Source organism: Buceros rhinoceros, unplaced genomic scaffold, assembly GCF_000710305.1.
Source record: "Buceros rhinoceros silvestris isolate BGI_N320 unplaced genomic scaffold, ASM71030v1 scaffold4600, whole genome shotgun sequence".
Lineage (NCBI taxonomy): Eukaryota > Metazoa > Chordata > Aves > Bucerotiformes > Bucerotidae > Buceros > Buceros rhinoceros.
This window is the reverse complement of record NW_010388888.1, coordinates 1-16,851: the sequence shown is the minus strand read 5'-3', so window position 1 is coordinate 16,851 and position 16,851 is coordinate 1. Positions and strand designations below refer to the sequence as shown.

General features: G+C 49.7%; 1 protein-coding gene across 1 annotated transcript; it reads right to left on the bottom strand.

The window, feature by feature from the left end:
- Nucleotides 1–232: 232 nt before the first annotated feature.
- AARS2 (alanyl-tRNA synthetase 2, mitochondrial) lies at nt 233–16,848 on the bottom strand (the record flags this gene model as incomplete). The annotated part of the gene is made up of 21 exons (XM_010131765.1): nt 233–431; nt 830–940; nt 1,069–1,152; nt 1,980–2,090; nt 2,508–2,630; nt 4,130–4,238; nt 5,334–5,443; nt 5,848–5,985; nt 6,611–6,751; nt 7,169–7,282; nt 8,276–8,445; nt 10,256–10,406; nt 11,147–11,274; nt 11,808–11,919; nt 12,659–12,697; nt 13,314–13,422; nt 13,728–13,873; nt 14,313–14,457; nt 14,977–15,171; nt 15,911–16,056; nt 16,717–16,848. Coding segments are annotated over 21 exons (2,679 nt in total), but the record flags the coding sequence as incomplete, so codon positions are not given.
- Nucleotides 16,849–16,851: the final 3 nt, after the last annotated feature.

Below are 16,851 nucleotides of genomic sequence, written 5' to 3'. Positions count from 1 at the left end.
GATCTGATGCCGCAGCTGGTGCTTTCTAAGGCTCAATCCTCACATGCCCACGCTGAGAACAGGCAGCATCATTCTGTTAGCGGGATCAGGAGCAGGGTTTCTGCTGATCCCTGATGTCCAAAAGTTAAATGCTCCAATGCAGTGGTTGCAGCAGTGTTCAGTGCGGGAGCTGCTAAACCTTTGAGATCAGTGCGGTTCCTCAAGCGTTCAATAGCTTGCAGCTCAGCTACAAACAGCTGTCCTGCCACCAACGCATCACAGTTATTTCAGAGTTTACTCTGAGCGAACTCCAGTGCAGCAGTAAGGGCTCCCTGCATGCCCTTGGCATTTCCACTGCCCTTAGCGACGATGGGAGAACCTCCGGCCTTCCCTTCCATCTGAGCACAGACAGCCACGGCCCAGTCAGCAGCAGAGAACACAGGGAGGCAATTCTGGGGAAGAGATACAGAGCAAAGGAATTGGTACTGTGGAGCACTCTGCAGTCTGGATAAAGAAAGGTCACAACATCCTCTCCTCACCCAGCCTGGGCCCTCACTAACCTGAGGCAGTCGTGACTGCGAGGACTGCAAAGGCTGGGCTTACGTGCCAATGCTCTGTCCTGCCCCTGAGCAAATATGGCCTGGGGGATCCAGGAATATTTATGCCCAGCAGAGACTGAAAGCGTATCTGGTCCCAGATGAGTACAGTCATCTCGGGTCCTACCCCTGCATGACTAACCACCATCTCTGGGCAGAATCCCAGGAAAAGCCTCAACTGGGACCTGCTGAGCAGTGGGTCCAGTACCCCTCTGCAGGCAGGTTCACCACGTCTCTACCAGGGTTCTGCTTACCTTGGACACCTGACAGGCACAGAGCACCTCACCAGAAGCCTGAGGGCTGAGCAGCAGGACTGATGTGCCTGGAGACTTGTCACACAGCTGGTTCACTACCTTCATTAGGATCTAGGAGAGGCAGGGAGATGAGGGGTCAGGCTACAGCAAGGGAAACCAGCATGCAGCAGGAAACGTGTCCAGCAGCTGCCTTTTACTGTATACAGCACCCAGGACAACAAGTGATGCGGATTACTCACAGAGAGGGAGTCAGCTGGGACAGTATCAATGATGACGGGTTGGTTGCAATGTTTTGCTAGCAGGGTTTGTGCCTTCTCTTCAGCCTGGAGAAGGAAACACACACCACTTGAGGGGCTACAGGTGGCACAGGGTGGGGCTATATGCATGCATCATATGTCTGAAGGAATGGGAGTGCTGCTCTGTGGGACAGAGGGGGGATGCATGTTAGCAGAAGTAAGACTGACATCTCCACACGAAGACCTGTACAACCCTCCTTCCTCAAAAGCAAGCAGAGATGAACCGCTTTCAAAAGTGGAATGATTTGTTCGGTTCCCAGCCTCTCTCCTGGACCTAGACACTGTCACACATCTCAGGCAGACTCCTGTGGCAAGACGCTCCTAATTTAAGAAAATAACAGTTCTCGCTGAGAACACTAAGTAATGGATAAGTGTTTCCAAAGGGGTTTTAATGTAATCACGTAAATTAGCAAGACACAATTACAGAGCAATAGCCATATGGCCGGCAGAAACGCTCTGTCCTGCCACTGTCTTACTGCATGACCTTGTAAAGCCCATTTTCAGTGCCGTCTCATCTCCTCCACGTATAAACAGCAGTGATGCCTATCCACTTGGCGTTTGCCAAGAGTGCTGATAATGAGGCTCTCCATCCTTACAGGCAGAGGCACACAGGAGTTCTGCAGGTGACAAATGCCATCAGTCACTCACTGCATTTTAAATGATGCCCTGGTTAATGCCAGCGAAATCAACCCAACACAGGGCTTGTGATGCACTATGTGTGATTGCGCCGGCTTTCTTCTGATTTCCGATGGGACCCTAGCAGCTGAACGGCTGCGAAGCGTAGCAGACACCAGGTCCACTGGTGTATGCCACAGTGCTGTTAGCAGCCTGGGAGTGCATTGCTGCCGCAGTACCTGCTGCACCTCCAGTTTCTTGATGGCTGTGTTGGCTGTGCGCTGTAGTGCTTTGAGGAGAGTCTGCAGTTCTTTTCTTTGCCACTGGGGCATTGCAGTGCTAGCCACCACCTGCAAGACAATTTGCTGTGTAAGGACACTAAACTGCACCTAGAAAAAAACCTGCTAGTTCTCTGGGAGGTCAGAGCCTCTTCCAAGACTCTCCTAAGCCCCTATGTGATCAGGCCAGCCAGCCACTGTGGTGTGTAGCTTTCTCTTTTCAGGTGGGCATCCAAAGCCTGGGGAAAAGCCTGGGAACCCTTCTTCACTGTTTTACCCTTCCCACCACTGTCTTCTCTCACATTCCCTCTGGCAGCAGATCATCTGCAACAGAGGCACCTAGACACTGGCTGGAATCTTTGCAACCGAAGTGGCAACATGCCCTTGCTACTGACCATAGTAAGATGTGAATTTGGTAGGAAAGAAGCTATGTGCCTCAAATGTATAGAGCCCATGCTGGGATTTTTCTATACGGGATGTAATCCTTACTTTGGTCAACTGGCCCACTTCTTTGGAGAGGTGCTGCATCTCGGGAATAGAGGTAATCCTCTGCTTCATTCGTAAGGAGACAGAGTCCACTTCCATCGCCAAGCACTGGCCTACTTCCCGGGCCTGGAGAGGAGGAGGGAAAGAATGTTTCCAATGCAGAAAAAGAAAGAATGAACGGGGATGGGAAGAGTACGGAGGCAGCAGAGTTAACCACTAAATTGCTGCTCAAGATGCAGTGGGAAGACACCTGCAGACAGAGGCTTTAAGAATGACTGTCCCCAAGAGACTCTGGACTAGAACGTTCCTCTCTGTATTTGCAGCCAATACTAGATGGGCACACCCAAGTGACCAAGATGTTATGCATTCACATTTCCTCAGTATCCCACACCAAATCACTAGGATTTCAGTAAGAAAAATTTGGGACGCCCATTTAATTCTTAGTGGGTTTTTTTATTAGCAAAAGCAACCTTGAAACTAATGACTGAAGAAACAAAAGAAACTCTAAAACTTAAAGAAAACTCTTTAGCGGTGCAAGCACATTTCCCAAGGACCAGTTCCGCTGGTCTTGGTGCCTTTCTTATTGCTTCTCCCAACACCAATGTTACCATCACTAAAAAAGTTACTATAAGCTTTTTATCACTATTACAATCCTTATGGTTTGGAGCATTTCCTCCTCTCTGCCAGATCTTTGTGCTCATGATGTTCTGCAGACTAGGACAGCAGAGGGTATATAAGAAAAGCTGTAGACAGTGAAGACTGCTCTGCCTGGCTAGGATACACACCCCTTGTTTCAAGTCCACTCCCTCACGCCTGCAGTCTCCCTCGACTAATACATGCACACAGCTCCTCTCAGGGGGCTCTCCAGGTCAGCACTTTCAGCAAAGCATGCAGATAGGCCCTGCAGCTATTCATTCCTCCGCACCAAGAAAAGCCTTGCTAGCGACACAGACGCACAAGGGACGGACAGCCAAAAAGGAACAAATTTGCAGGAGTGTGCTTTGCCTTTAGTCTTTGCAGTTCCACTGACAGTGAGTCACTCTACTCTGCAGCCTTAAAGGAAGCAGGTCAGGTTGCAGGGCCCCTGACGTTTCCAGATATTCAAAGGACAGAGCAATCTCATGGACACAATAATAGGTTGCTTTCTTTTTATACAGACCCATCCAGACCAGAACCACAGTTTAGCAGGAAAAAGACTAAAGAAAAGCAGCAAAAGGGCTGTAAGAATGAGGCCAGAGCCCTACAAATCATAAAGCATAAATCCAACTGTAACAGGCAGGAGGTGAAACCAAAGCACAAAGGATCACACCTTTAAATACCGACCTGGGGACTGAAACCTATGGTTTAGAGACTCCCTGATATTTTGTGCCAAGTTCTTATCTTGGACTAGGGGGGTCTGAGGAGAGGAATGAAGGTCAAGGAGACAGGAGACTAAGATGGAGGGAGTGGAGGCGAATCGTGAGGTACAGCAGCAGAGCTGGGTCCAGAGGTGAAGAAGGAAGCCAGATCAGGCACAGCAGGGAGGCTCCACCCAAAGCAGAGGAAAGCTAATTGTCTAAGCAAGAACCTTGGGTCCTTCTGGCATTGCCTTGACATGGCAGAAATCTCAGTTACGCTTTTCTTACCTGTTTGGCTTGTCTCCCTGTCACTGCAATGACACGGCTAATCCCTTTAACAAGCTGACGCTCACTGATGATGGTCAGATCTTCCACAGTTCCTGTTTGTAGAAGGTGCCTGCAAAGTCCGCAGAGAACAGGAAGGAAAACAAGCTGCTCTCTGGGAACCGAAGTCAGGAAGCCTGCTTTCCTTTTAGGTAAGTCTCAAGTCCAGCAACCTCCCCCTAATCCCAAGAGCTTCCCATTCCTAAAATCTCAACGCCACCCATCAGGCAAGAGCTAGCGGAGTTGAGGCCACACCAGAGGAACCTCTGTGCTCTCTGCCCAGCAGCCTGCTGTCAAACAGCACATAACAGACGAATTCTATCTTGCTTTCCTCTCTTCAGTAGTGGCATAAATTGGGACTTTTTGCTCCTTTCAACTGCTACTGAACACTGTAGAAGGTAACTTTTTCCTCCAATTCCATCACTCTCCTCAGGCCAGCTCGCTGACTGGCCAGTACACTTCAGGCACAGAGTAGTCGTGCAATCAGAGGGCACTGACAACCTCCTCTTTCCTTCTTGGATATTCAACACTTAGATTTGAAAACAATTATGGTGCCTCAGGTTCTGTTACCACAAGAAATCATTTCAGACAGCTCCGCAAGAACTGATCTTCTCCACTTCCATGAAGTTTCTTGTCCCACTAGTCCCATAAGAATGATCTAATGACTAGAAATGTGCTCATTTTCAGCTGTATCTGCTCAAAGGACAATTTGTTCCTGGGATTTTTTTTTTTGTGCCAGCATTGTCCTAAGGTTGATTGACTCTTCTTCTACTCTCATTACTGCTAAAGCAGAAGAGGGTGAAGATAATCAATTAAAACAGAACCATCTCAAGATCCCATTCCTGTCTCAGAGTCTCCTGATGGGTCCCCAACCCTTCAACAAACCCAAAGCACCATAACTCTGGTGAGATATGCCACAGTCTTTTCCCGCACTCTGCTGGTGCCCTGTGGCTTCCAGGTTGGTTTCAGAATATGAAGCAAAGAAAAATCCTTTGGATTTCACTAAAGTCTCACCCTGAGACTTCCAAAGCTTTGTAACTAGCCCATTGTTTTCTCATATTTTTCCAGTGAGGCAACAGAGACGGGGAGTGGAGCTTGCGAGAATGTCCCTACCTCAGCCACCAGCACCCACAAACACATCTTCTGACTGCAAGCAAAAGTCACTTACGTCCCACAGCAGAGCTCCACAGAGGTCTGCATTGCAGCCTCAGAGTCGCGGGTCAGCACACTCTCCACGGGGACCCCCAGAGACACCACCCTCACTGGATCTGGATACACCTGACAGAGGAGACAGGAATCAGCAGCTAACAACATGGTCCTTCAGGGGCACTTACATACTAACTACATGTCTTCAGGTGTCTGTCTCATTTTTCCTGTGTTCTAGAGTAGCCCGAGACCCAGCACTGCTTCTCCCCTACAACCAGCCACCATGGTGAGAAAGAAACAACTAGATGATGCTACAAGCTTTTGGTCCAGAAAAATGAGCAGAAAGCCTATGCATCACCAGCCTCCACATTTTACACCAGAGTGTCTCAAGATCTTGTCTTTGTCCTAATTTCTTTCCTGAGTTTTAGGAGTCTATTCCCTTACAGAAACCTATTACATCAAGACCTCTTGCGACACAAGTGATGCCTGCTGAAGGAGAAGGCTCATGAAGACGCGTGCTGCCATCCTGTCAATACCTCATCCACTGCACGGAGTCCCCGAACACTTCTTGCCAGCATGAGAGGGACCTCAGCCATATGCACAACGTCATTTCGTTTGATTACATCCTGGACCACTTGCTCCACTTGCTGCAGCTGCTCCACAGTCACAGGACCCTGAGGAAGCAAATCAGCCACCTTCAGAGAAGCCTCCTGAGAGGTATAGAACAAAGAAGGGAGAACTGGGGTAGGACCCCCCAGGCAACTCAGCTGGGGCACCACTCTCTCCTCACATTTTCTCTTCCCTACTTGTAAAACCAGATTGTGAGCATCACGACCCTTCCACCCCTCCTCCCACGCAGGGTACAGGATTTTTGATCCAAGAGCATCAACCAAACTCTTCAAAAGAGATGCTGCAATGAGTGACAGGTTACCAGGGACAGTGCTCAGCCTGACCCAAGAGCTTTTACTTCCCAACCCCTCTCACCTGGATGACCAGCACAGACATCAGATATGTACCACCACCAAGCTCGTGAGTCTCTCAAAGACCCCTTTACACTACTCAGGTCAGTCTCATGATCACTCGCCTTGCTAAGTTCTTTCCATTCTGACACTCCATTCATATCCTCAGCAACCCCTGCTCAGGGTCAGAGCCAGTCAAATCCAGAGTTTCACCACTCAGATAAAACATGACCTGTCTCTAAAGGAGTGATTATGGTGAGCAGAGAAAAATCCCTGGCGACAAGGCCAGTATGGGAATATTAAAACTGCTGAGAGCAAGAAAACAAAAGGCCAGAGTCACCTTGGTATCAAAGTCAAAGCGCAGCCGTTCTGCTGTCACATGGGACCCTCGTTGCTCTGTGTTGTCACCCAGGACACGGCGGAACGCAAATTTCAGCAGGTGGGTAGCGGTGTGGTTTGTCATGCAGGCCAGCCGCTGGGCCTGAAAGCGCAGACAAATTAGCAGGGAGTGCTGGTTCTGGGAGCGCTGGTTTGGGGAGCAGGGGGTGGCAAGTAAAGGTAAGGGAAATGCTGCATTTGAAGGAATGGGAGGAGATGAGGGGAAAAACAATGGGTAGTACGGCTGACAGATTAATTTATGTCACAGAGCAGATCTAACTTATTTTCCCGTAGGATCACCTCTGTAAAAGAACAAAGGGTAGGCTGGGTACTTCTGGACAGACCAACAGCTCTCAGGAGATTATAGAGTGACTTATGAGGTCTCCTTCCCACTGCACATCATGATAAAGAGCAGTCTCAGGAGTAAAAGAGACAAGGCTTTGCTGTGCCCAGCTTACTCAGGACATCACAAGACTCTCAAAGCACAGCTGGGAAAAGGTTAAGAGCAGCGAGTTATCACCTCATCCACAAAAAGCTGCACTTGGTCCCCAGCACGCAGGGTTTCCACAGCGGTGACCTCATGGATCACGTAACCACCACAGAGGTGAACTGACTCTACAGGGAAGAGTACGTCCTGAGCAAAGAGACAGAAAGATGAGTTAGGACGCAGGGAAAATCCAAATGCCTGCTTAACCCAGCTGGGAAACACAACTCTTACTGATCCCTAAAAGTCAGAGATGGGGTGGGAAAAGCAGGGAGAAGCTTACTGTGAATGTAACCAGAGCATCTCAGATCTTGCCTACACCCAGCCACTTTCTGCACAACATGTTGAGGCTGTCAGCTTGCAGTGAAGGGGCAGTAACACCACCCACGCTGATGAGTTTTCCTAAAAAGCATGCTTGTCCATGAGAAAATGGACAGCAGCCGCCCAGGCACCTCTCCCAGGCACCCAAGGTGCCATTTCTGCCTCATTGGACCAGCAACAGAAACTTGATCCCCACTTCAGCTTGGGGAAAAGTGCTGAGCAAGGCACTATCACATCCTGCAAGGCTAAAAAGGCAGCATCAGTGCCCAGGGTTGATTCTCAAGAGCTGGAAGACAGGAAAGAGAAAAAGCTGCACTCCATGTAACTTCCTCAGAGAGGGTCAAAGCTCTCTGTCCAGCAAGGTTGAAGGAACTTGCTGCAGAAGTGGAGGTCCTCCCTGATACTTTTGAGAGGGATAAGTTCTTGCACCGTGTCTCAAGCTGGGTACTGCTTGCAGACGTCCAGGACTGGCTAGAAACAAGTTACTCAGCTCATAGACTCTCTGATCATTGATGGCTTTCTCTCTGCATTGCAACCCCAGCTGGCAAGAGTGTAGCACACTGAAAGGAGACCCAGGAAGACTTTACAGTTGTCTCCAGCAAGACAAAATTGCAAAGGCCAAAGGGAGACAACCAGAGCAGTACAGCTCTGTGAAGTTACTGCTGTTCCTCCCTCACCCCACCAACCCCGATGCAAAGCCAAGGGAACTACTAGGAGTCAGCAGCTTGGAAATTAACCCAGTAAACCAGCCCATCACTTGAGCAATTCTGCCTGGCCTCAGCATGCACGACAACCGTGGGTTCCGGCAGCAAAGGGTCTTACCTGCTGTTCTAAACGTATCATGTAGCCTTGGTCAGAGGCTTGACCACCCTGCTCTGCATAGAAGTTAGTCCTGTCCAAGATGACACCACAGCGCTGCCCTGCCCCAATCTCCTTCTGGAGAGACTGGTCTCTGTACAGCATCAGGACAGTGGCCTGACAGGGGCTGAACTCTGTCACGGGGAAGAAGGTGGCAGCAATTAGTACATACACCCTGTCAGATTGCAACAGTAAATGGGTCACTTCCCCATGCCAACCCTGCCAACACACAGTCTGTACTGAAAGCTGGCACTTTCCTGTGGAGAGAAAGAGGCATTGGGAGAAAGAACAAAGTATGTTATTTGGAACTAAGTCACCCCTCACCTACCTAGTGACGGACTTGCTGAGTGGCAGGTAAGCACGCAGGGATGCCCACTCCTGTTGCCCTCTCTGGCTCCACATGAGCCGGACAGAATAAGACGTGGCACAGACACATTTGCATCTTGCTACACTCCAAGCTTGGCAAACCTGCCTGCCTTCTATGAAGAGATGACAGACTTGTTGTACAAGGGACCACAGGGATATTACCTTCCTTGATGCAGCAAGCTTCTAATATATTCTCCTCTAGGCTCCTTGGAGCCAAATTTGGGTGGTATGGACTGGACAGGAGGACTATATGGTGGTCGGCCAGCTGGCCCCACAGAGAATTGCGCAATAGTTCAACGTTCAACTGATACTCGGTTACTAGTAGAGCTACTTGGAGACTAAAATTAGAGCCAACATCATTTAACATCTTCATGAAAGACTATCCATGACAAGATGGGATGTACCCATATCCTGCTTGTGTATGGCAACAAGTTGTTGGGGACTAGCCGATGCATTGAAGAGCAGGGCTGCTTTTCAGAGGTATCTCAGCAGGCTATAGAAATGGACTGACAGAAACCTTGGGATCTTCAGGAGCAAGCTGAGCAGAAGTCTGCAGGGAGCCCTTGCAGGAAGGGCATGTGAACATGAGCACAGCCAGGTCACAGAAAGTGGTTATTCTCCCCATTCAGCATTTGGGGAACTCCATCTGGAGTACAGGCAATTCCAGTTGTACAGAAAGAAAAAAAACCCCAACTTTTCACACTACAGGTGATAAAGAACAGGGAAAAGAGAGGCTATGGTATCTCTGTCCTTAAAGATACTGAAAACTTAAATGTAAAAGGCTCTGAGCAGCCTGAGCTGACTGTGAAGCCGATGTTTCTTTGATCAAGAGACTGGACATTGAGAGGTCCCCTCCAACCTGAATTATTCCATGATTCAGAGACTGAGGAGGTGGGACAGTTGTAGCTTGGAGATTTCACACAATGTCATTGCTGGGCTTTTTCCCTTCATTGCACTCTATCTACAGTTTGAAGTGCCTCACTTTCTGCTTAGCACAGATTGCCACCAGAACACTGGGTAAGAGGGAGCTGGCTGTACACAGCTGTCTCTAACTGTTTGTGACAGCCACACCACCTCTTACTCTTTGTGGTTAGCTTTATACTTTCCCTAGAGCATCAGCGACTCCGTTACCCTAGATGATAAAAAGCCTGCACTGGCACCTGGTGGTCTGCCAGAGAAATAACAAGTGCACAGCTTCCGACAACCACCTAAACCCTTTGCGTAGTTATTCTTCATTCTCCTCAGCACTCACAAACAGAAGCCTAACTGTTGGGGACAGACTCGTCTCCAGCAGAAATCAACAGGCCCTGCTTCACCACTACACAGTAACACCAACCCAGGGCTCATAGCCTTGTTACCAACCCGGAGCCTTCCTGAGGACACAGCAACAACCATAAGAAAAGCACCTACTTTGGGATGAGGTACAGGGCAGAGAAAAGATGCAGCAGCAAGGTGACCTGGTTTGAACCTCCAAGGACCAGTTCTGTACGCATGAGGTTAGGCAGTAAAAGCAGTCTGTGTGAGGGATTCCAGTCCCTCAGGGAGAGCCTGCCTTACAGATGGGACCCGGCCACTTACCATACCGCCCGTGCTGCCCAAGCTTGTAGGTGTACTTCGGAGAGTCATCAGTAGCAGGCACATTGTTGGTCCGCAGCTGAGCCAGCGAGTGCACATCAAGGCGTGTGTTTGCATCCTCCAGCTGTCCTGCCTGTGGGCCACCAGCCTTCCACTACAGCAGAGCAAAGGCACAGTCAGATGGCAGATACCTGGGGGCCTCAGACCAGTAACTGAAGCTTTAAGGCTAGGAACAGCTTCTTCCACCTTCCTGGGAAAGGCTTGTTCAGATCCAGGCTGATGGAGGCTACTGCTAAACCAGCTCCATTCCTTCAAACCCATCAAGCACTGAATATCACCCTGTGCTAGCCTTGAGGCAGGCCCCAACCAACAGCTGACACAACGCTCCCAGCACAACTTGCTGTGTAGCTGTGAAACTTCCAGGCCATTAAAGCTCAGGAGACCAAGGCCCAAAACTGCTTACCCCACAGGGTGGGTGGTGCAAGCCCTCCAGCACTACAGAAACTGAGGAGGTTTTGCAAACTCTTCATAAATCACTCACTGTTTGGGCTGTCTAAGCTTGCTCTGCCTTGTGTGAGGAGTTGGACTACCGGACTGACAGAGGACACTCCTAACCTATGTAATTCAATTAGAACCTCCAGTCCAGGAACAGCCAGCATCATAGAACACTTGTGATCTGAAGAGAATCACCACCCAATACTTCTCAGTCCCACATCTACAGGCAAAGGCACTGTGACCCTACTGCTGTTTCAGACCCCCTTCTCCTTCAGGGAAAAGGCACGTTGCCCTCTGGTGCCTCTGAAGGGCCTCGGCAGTGAAAGGAATTCTGCCTCCATGCTCACAAGAGCGAGGGAACAGTCTGAATTTTTCTGACAAGGCAAGTCTCCCTCTTACCTTTGCATCTTCCAGGGCAAGTTCATTAAATGCAGCTGAATCCAAACTGATTCCCTTTTCCTCAAGCATCAAATCAATCAGATCCAGAGGAAATCCCAAATTCCCATAGAGAGACCAGGCTACTTCAGCTGTAGGACAAAACAAAGGACGCAAACTCTGTGTAAACACAGAAAGCAAAGGCATCTCGAGATTTGCTTGGCTGGGACCAATCTAGTGCCTTGGTAACCGAATTCACCTGTGTTGTGTGCAGCTCCATGGGTAATGGGGAAGGGAAGAGAAGCCATGCAGTTCTTCTTGTAGGGAACGGAGTATTAATGATGCCCCACAGCCTATCCATGCCACAATTCAGTGTGGCACATCTAGACAGGCAGCTGTGCTGCCTGAGCAACTTCTTTCAGCTGTGTCTTGTAAGGACCCAGTTAATCCATCCATAAAGCAGCAAGGGAATGTTTTTAACTTGTCTGGTGTCTTGTGAGCACAAAGTACTAGAAAACAATTGCAATCTAGAGGAAGGAGCAACATGTGCTCCTCTGCCCAGAGCTACGAGGTCACTGAAAACATGTTGGGGAGGCAGACATCCACCACAGTTCTGACTGCAACATTTGCAAGGACCTGGATCAAGCCATCTTTAGGTACAGCTTGTCAAAGAAGGGAGACTCACCTGGGAAATTTGTGGAGGGCTCCATCTGCTGCACTGTCCGCTCAATGATGCGTCTCCCACGCTCAAGGGAGGACAGGAAAACTGCCTCATTCTCATTGATGATATCCATGATCTGCCCAAGGATCATAAGAAGGGTTAGCCACAACACCTTAGGGAGTTCCCCAGCTCAGCACTGCCACGGTCAGCTCAAAGCAAACCAAGCAGGTGTCTAACAGGGGTATTTCAGCCAGCCTTTTTGTTCTGTAAGTATCCACAACAGCATGGCCCAAATGCACTACTAAACAGTACCAAAGTCATTATGCCTCCTATCACCATTCCTGTCAAAGAAATATTGACCGTACACCTGGGGAAGGCTGCTGGAAAGGAGGATGCTGGAAAATGCTGCCTATCAGACATTCATGTCTGTGACCAAATTAAATCTGCGTGGCCAGAACAGCCAGATAAATTGCTCATCGCAGCTGCATCAGCAGAATCAGGATGAGACTAGCCTTAAATCACCACTCCACTTTGAACAAAGGGTACTCAGGCTAGGACAGGCTGTTCTTCCACTCAAAAGAGCTCCCCTAGCTTTTTGAGAGTAACAGCTGCCTTATATCAGGACAAGCAGTCCCTGGTAAGGATCTCACAAAGAAATCTCCCACAAAGAAATCTGCCACACGTACTTCTTGTGCCCATGATATAAACACGTTCCCAGCACACCTCAGCCCACCTGTGAGAACGTGGTTCTGGATGAGGCTGTGCAAGCCCCTCCAGCTAAGTTCCACGGAAGGGCTGACTTCTGCCGCTGGGAGCAGTGCCTCACAAAGATAATGGAAAACCAGTTTCTCTCCAGGGAATTCCATATTGCTCACCTGGTCTGCATTCTTTGTCAGCTCTGGATAGGCATCTCCCTGTGGAGTGAACCTCAGTTAGTGATAACATCCTCAGCATCTTCCTCAGGGGATCTCACAGCATGCCACAAGCATTACAGAGGTTTCTCAGGCAAGTGAGAGTGGAGGGAGCCCCAGTACACAGCTCCAGGGACAGCAGCACAGAAGAAACACTCACGGACTTACAGCTGCCATCCCCTGGCTATAACCAGGACCCACCTGTGACCCACCTCTGCTAGCCCCCACACATCATCTCTCGGCAAACACATCCACTCACAACGGGAAGAAAGCATTGTCTTTTAGGATACTGTTGGTACTCACAGGGACCAATTTCAGATGGCTTTAACCAGGTACAGCAGCTTGGAAGCCATTGCCCTCAGGAAACAACAACATGCATTTGCATACAATTACACTCACACTTCTGCTGCCTGTACCGCTGGGTACACTAGGCCCCCTTCCACCAATCACAAATGATCAAGAGACAAGAGATTTTTAATGCTGCGATATACAGCAACAGATACACCCTTCTGGAGCTCCTTCATGTCCCAGATGGTCTCCTGACAGTATAAAGGAAAGGAACAGGGGGCTGAGCAGAACACGATAATCTTTTTCCCCCAAGGCAGCAGTTTTTACTCACGAGCACTTCCACTACGGTAGGCACCAGGGAGGCCAGAAGCCCACGTGGAGTGTGAAGGACCTCAGAGCAGAAGCGGACAGCCCTGCGCAGGATCCGACGCAACACCAGTCTGAAAAGAGGGCAGGATTCTCGAGGCGGCCACGTGAGCATCCCTGCCTAGCTTCCACATCCAGCACAGCCCTACCACAGCTCCTCTGGCCTGATCTAACGACACAGACCAGCTGCTCCCCACGCTCTACACCGTTCCAAAGATGAGCCTGAAAATTGGAACCTCTTCCAGGCTCTCACCTTCCTGCCTCCCCAAAGCTCAGGTACTCCCTATCTTGGGTTCACACCAGAACCTCTCCCCTGGCTGTCCAAAGCCCTCTCTAGACCCAACTCTCTCCACCCCATGCCATTTCCTAATGTCCTTACTCTGCTCCAGAGAAGCCTGGGTAGATGCCGTCAGTGATGCATATGCACAAGGTGCGCACGTGATCCGCCACCACACGGTAGGCCATATTCACACGCCCAACATCAGCATCCCCGACCAGACCTTGGTATCTGGGCACCCCACAGCCCTAAAAGTGAAAATTAAGAGAGAGATGAGCAGAAATTAATGTCTGAAGAAAGAATTTTCACTGCGAGAGGTAGCTAGCTACATCTGACATCGTGCTTCTCAATTACCTCCAAACAGTGAGCATCTGAGATATACTCATTAAATCCTTCCAGAGCATTATAGGCCAAGACGTAAGACAGGTCAGCCAGTGCTCTGGTACTGAAGAATTTAAGAAACTTTGAAGGAAAAATGGATCAGCAGTGCCGATATCCCAGTGGATTTCCAACTGGAATCCTCCCCAGTTTCCCCAGAATGCTGCTCCAGACCTGGCTGGACACGCCCCGTGTCTCAAAATACTGCACAGTAACACGTGTAGAGAAGGCTGTGCTATGGTACCAGGCAAGCAGTCTGCATTCAAGGAACTTTTGCTTAGCTGTCACTCTGAGCAGAAGCACCGTCACCTTGTGAATGGCGTCCAAGATAGGAGTGAAGAGATCTGTGTCATAGCTGGAACGTTTGTTCTGCAGAACTGCCACCAGCCTTTCCAGGCCCATTCCTGTATCCACATGGTGCTGCGGCAAGGGAAGCAGATTCCCCTCCACCTCTCTGTCAGACAGCCAATAAAACAAAAGGCAAAAGAGAAGCAAGAGTTCAGGAACAAAGGAAAGGAGCAGGTGAGTCAACAGCAATGGGAGAGTGGCAGAGGATGGAAACGACAGGTGAACCACTGAAAGAAAGCCCATGGACGAGACTAAAAGCAGCCTGCCTTGGCGCTGTCAGGCAGCCAGGATCTGACCGTGAGAGAGTCAGAATAGACTGTAACACAGGGGAAAAAGGCCTTCCCTGAACAGGGGCCCAAGGCCTTCTCCTCCTTCTGCAGGTTTCTCTGGGCTTCTGCAGACCTCAAGAGACCTCTGGGATGAAGCAGTGAGGGAGAATAGGCAGCAGAGGTTGAAGGAGAACAGGACAAATAAAGAAAAGGGGTCTAAGAGCCACACACACCTCGACAGCCTCCCTCTTACTCCTGTACTGCCACCTCCTGGAAAGCAGTGAGGTGTCTGAGAATATGATTTTGGAGTCAGACAAGGCTAAAAGACTCTGGAGTTCAGGCCAGATGCCTAGTACCTGCTGTACTGCATGAAGACCAGGTTCCAGATCTCCACTACATCAGGGCTGCCCTGATTCACCAGTGCCGCAGCATTTCTGCCTCCACCCACGTGGTCATAGTGGATCTCTGTGCAGGGACCGCAGGGACCTGTGTCCCCCATCTCCCAGAAGTTGTCCTTCAATGGAAAAGGAAGCACATGACTCGCAGGTACCCTGGAAAGGTAAACAGAGGTGGCAGCAGTGGAGCATGCACATAAAGCACACAGTAGCCTAGAACACAGAGAAAGCTGGAAGAGAGGAATCCTTTCTCACTACTGCAAACTCAGTAACCAGATACATTAGGATTCCTTTGCTTCTGCTCACAAAGAATTACTCTCCTTAGCAAGAACAAGCCAGACCGGATCCTACTCCCCGCCCAGAATGGCTGACAAACACAATCTGGCTCCTGCTGATGGAGACGGGCTCCTCACTGGGTGCACGGAGCCGCCTTCCTCCTTGGAGGAAATTCCAGCAGAGCTAAAATCTTATCACAACGGACAAGGCTCAACACCAACACTGGCACAGAGCTGGCTGCCTTGGGTTCAAAGCCCACATACACCCTGGAACAAGCTTCCAAACGGCTGCATCCTCATGCAGCTTTCAGAGGTGAACATGCTTTCCACACCTCATGATGGAGAGGAAGCAAAGGATCGGAGATCCTTCACGCACTTCATCCAGGTCAGCCAGCCTCAGCCAGTACGTGGCCCCCCAGCCTCATAACATCCGAGAAACAGCCAAGCGGTCCAAGGCACTCGGAGCCCCAATGACTTCTAACAGCCCAAACAAACCACAAGTGAAGTGAGTTTAAAACACAACTTTTGGCCTCTACACCCAATTCCCATCAACTGAAGAGCAAATGGGAGACTGAAATGTCAGCACCTGCTGCTCAGGACCTCCCCTCTAACACACTTACCCCAGATGGAGCCATACATTCCTGCACTCCTCATCTGCGCTCAGCCCCAGTGAGGAGTCTCCGCCAAAATAGGTGACATAGAGACGATCTCTGGGGATCTCGTAGACCTCTGTCAAGAGCTCCCAGGCCATGCTACATGCCTCCTCCTGAGCAGGCAGGGAACACAAATGAGGCACAGTAAGCCAGGATGCCCAGCAATGCAGTAAGGCTCTTTAGAACGGGAGTCAAACACCAAAGAAGTTCATTTCAGCTGCTCTCTCCCTTTCCAATTTTAAGGTATATCGCAAAGAGCAGGATGAGGGGCAGGCAAGTGCGACAGCTCGCTGCTGCCTGGGGAAAACTAACATTCCTAATGTGTTGGGACACCTTCAGGATCACAGCATGGTCTACACTCACGTGCTTACCATGCATTAATTTTTCTCCAAGGTAAAAATGTGTTCACTAGCAAAAAACTTCAGTGAATTCCTTTATCCTTCTTCCATTTTTGAACTTTATAGTAACAAGCATCAAATTTACTGGTAACCTCTTTTCAGCATATTAAATGGTCATCACTGGCATTCACAGAGAACTTTGATCTGTATGTGCTGTGCACAGCTTGGAGAAGTTCAGGGCTTTGAGAGTCCACAGGGCACATTTAATGATTCAGCATCCCAGCTGACGACCTCTGTTCCAGGCCACAGAGCCTCCGAGAAGTAATTTGGAGCTTACCAAAATACCTTCTGGAGACAAGTCTTATGGCACTACAGTACAGCTCTGAAAGAAAGGCCGCCTTTCACCCCATAGAGGGCTTGCTCCTACCACCTCACCTTAAAGTAATCTCCAAAGGACCAGTTCCCCAGCATTTCGAAGAAGGTGTGATGGTAAGTATCTCGGCCCACATCCTCCAAGTCGTTGTGCTTCCCTCCTGCACGCACACACTTCTGGCTGTTCACCACCCGCCG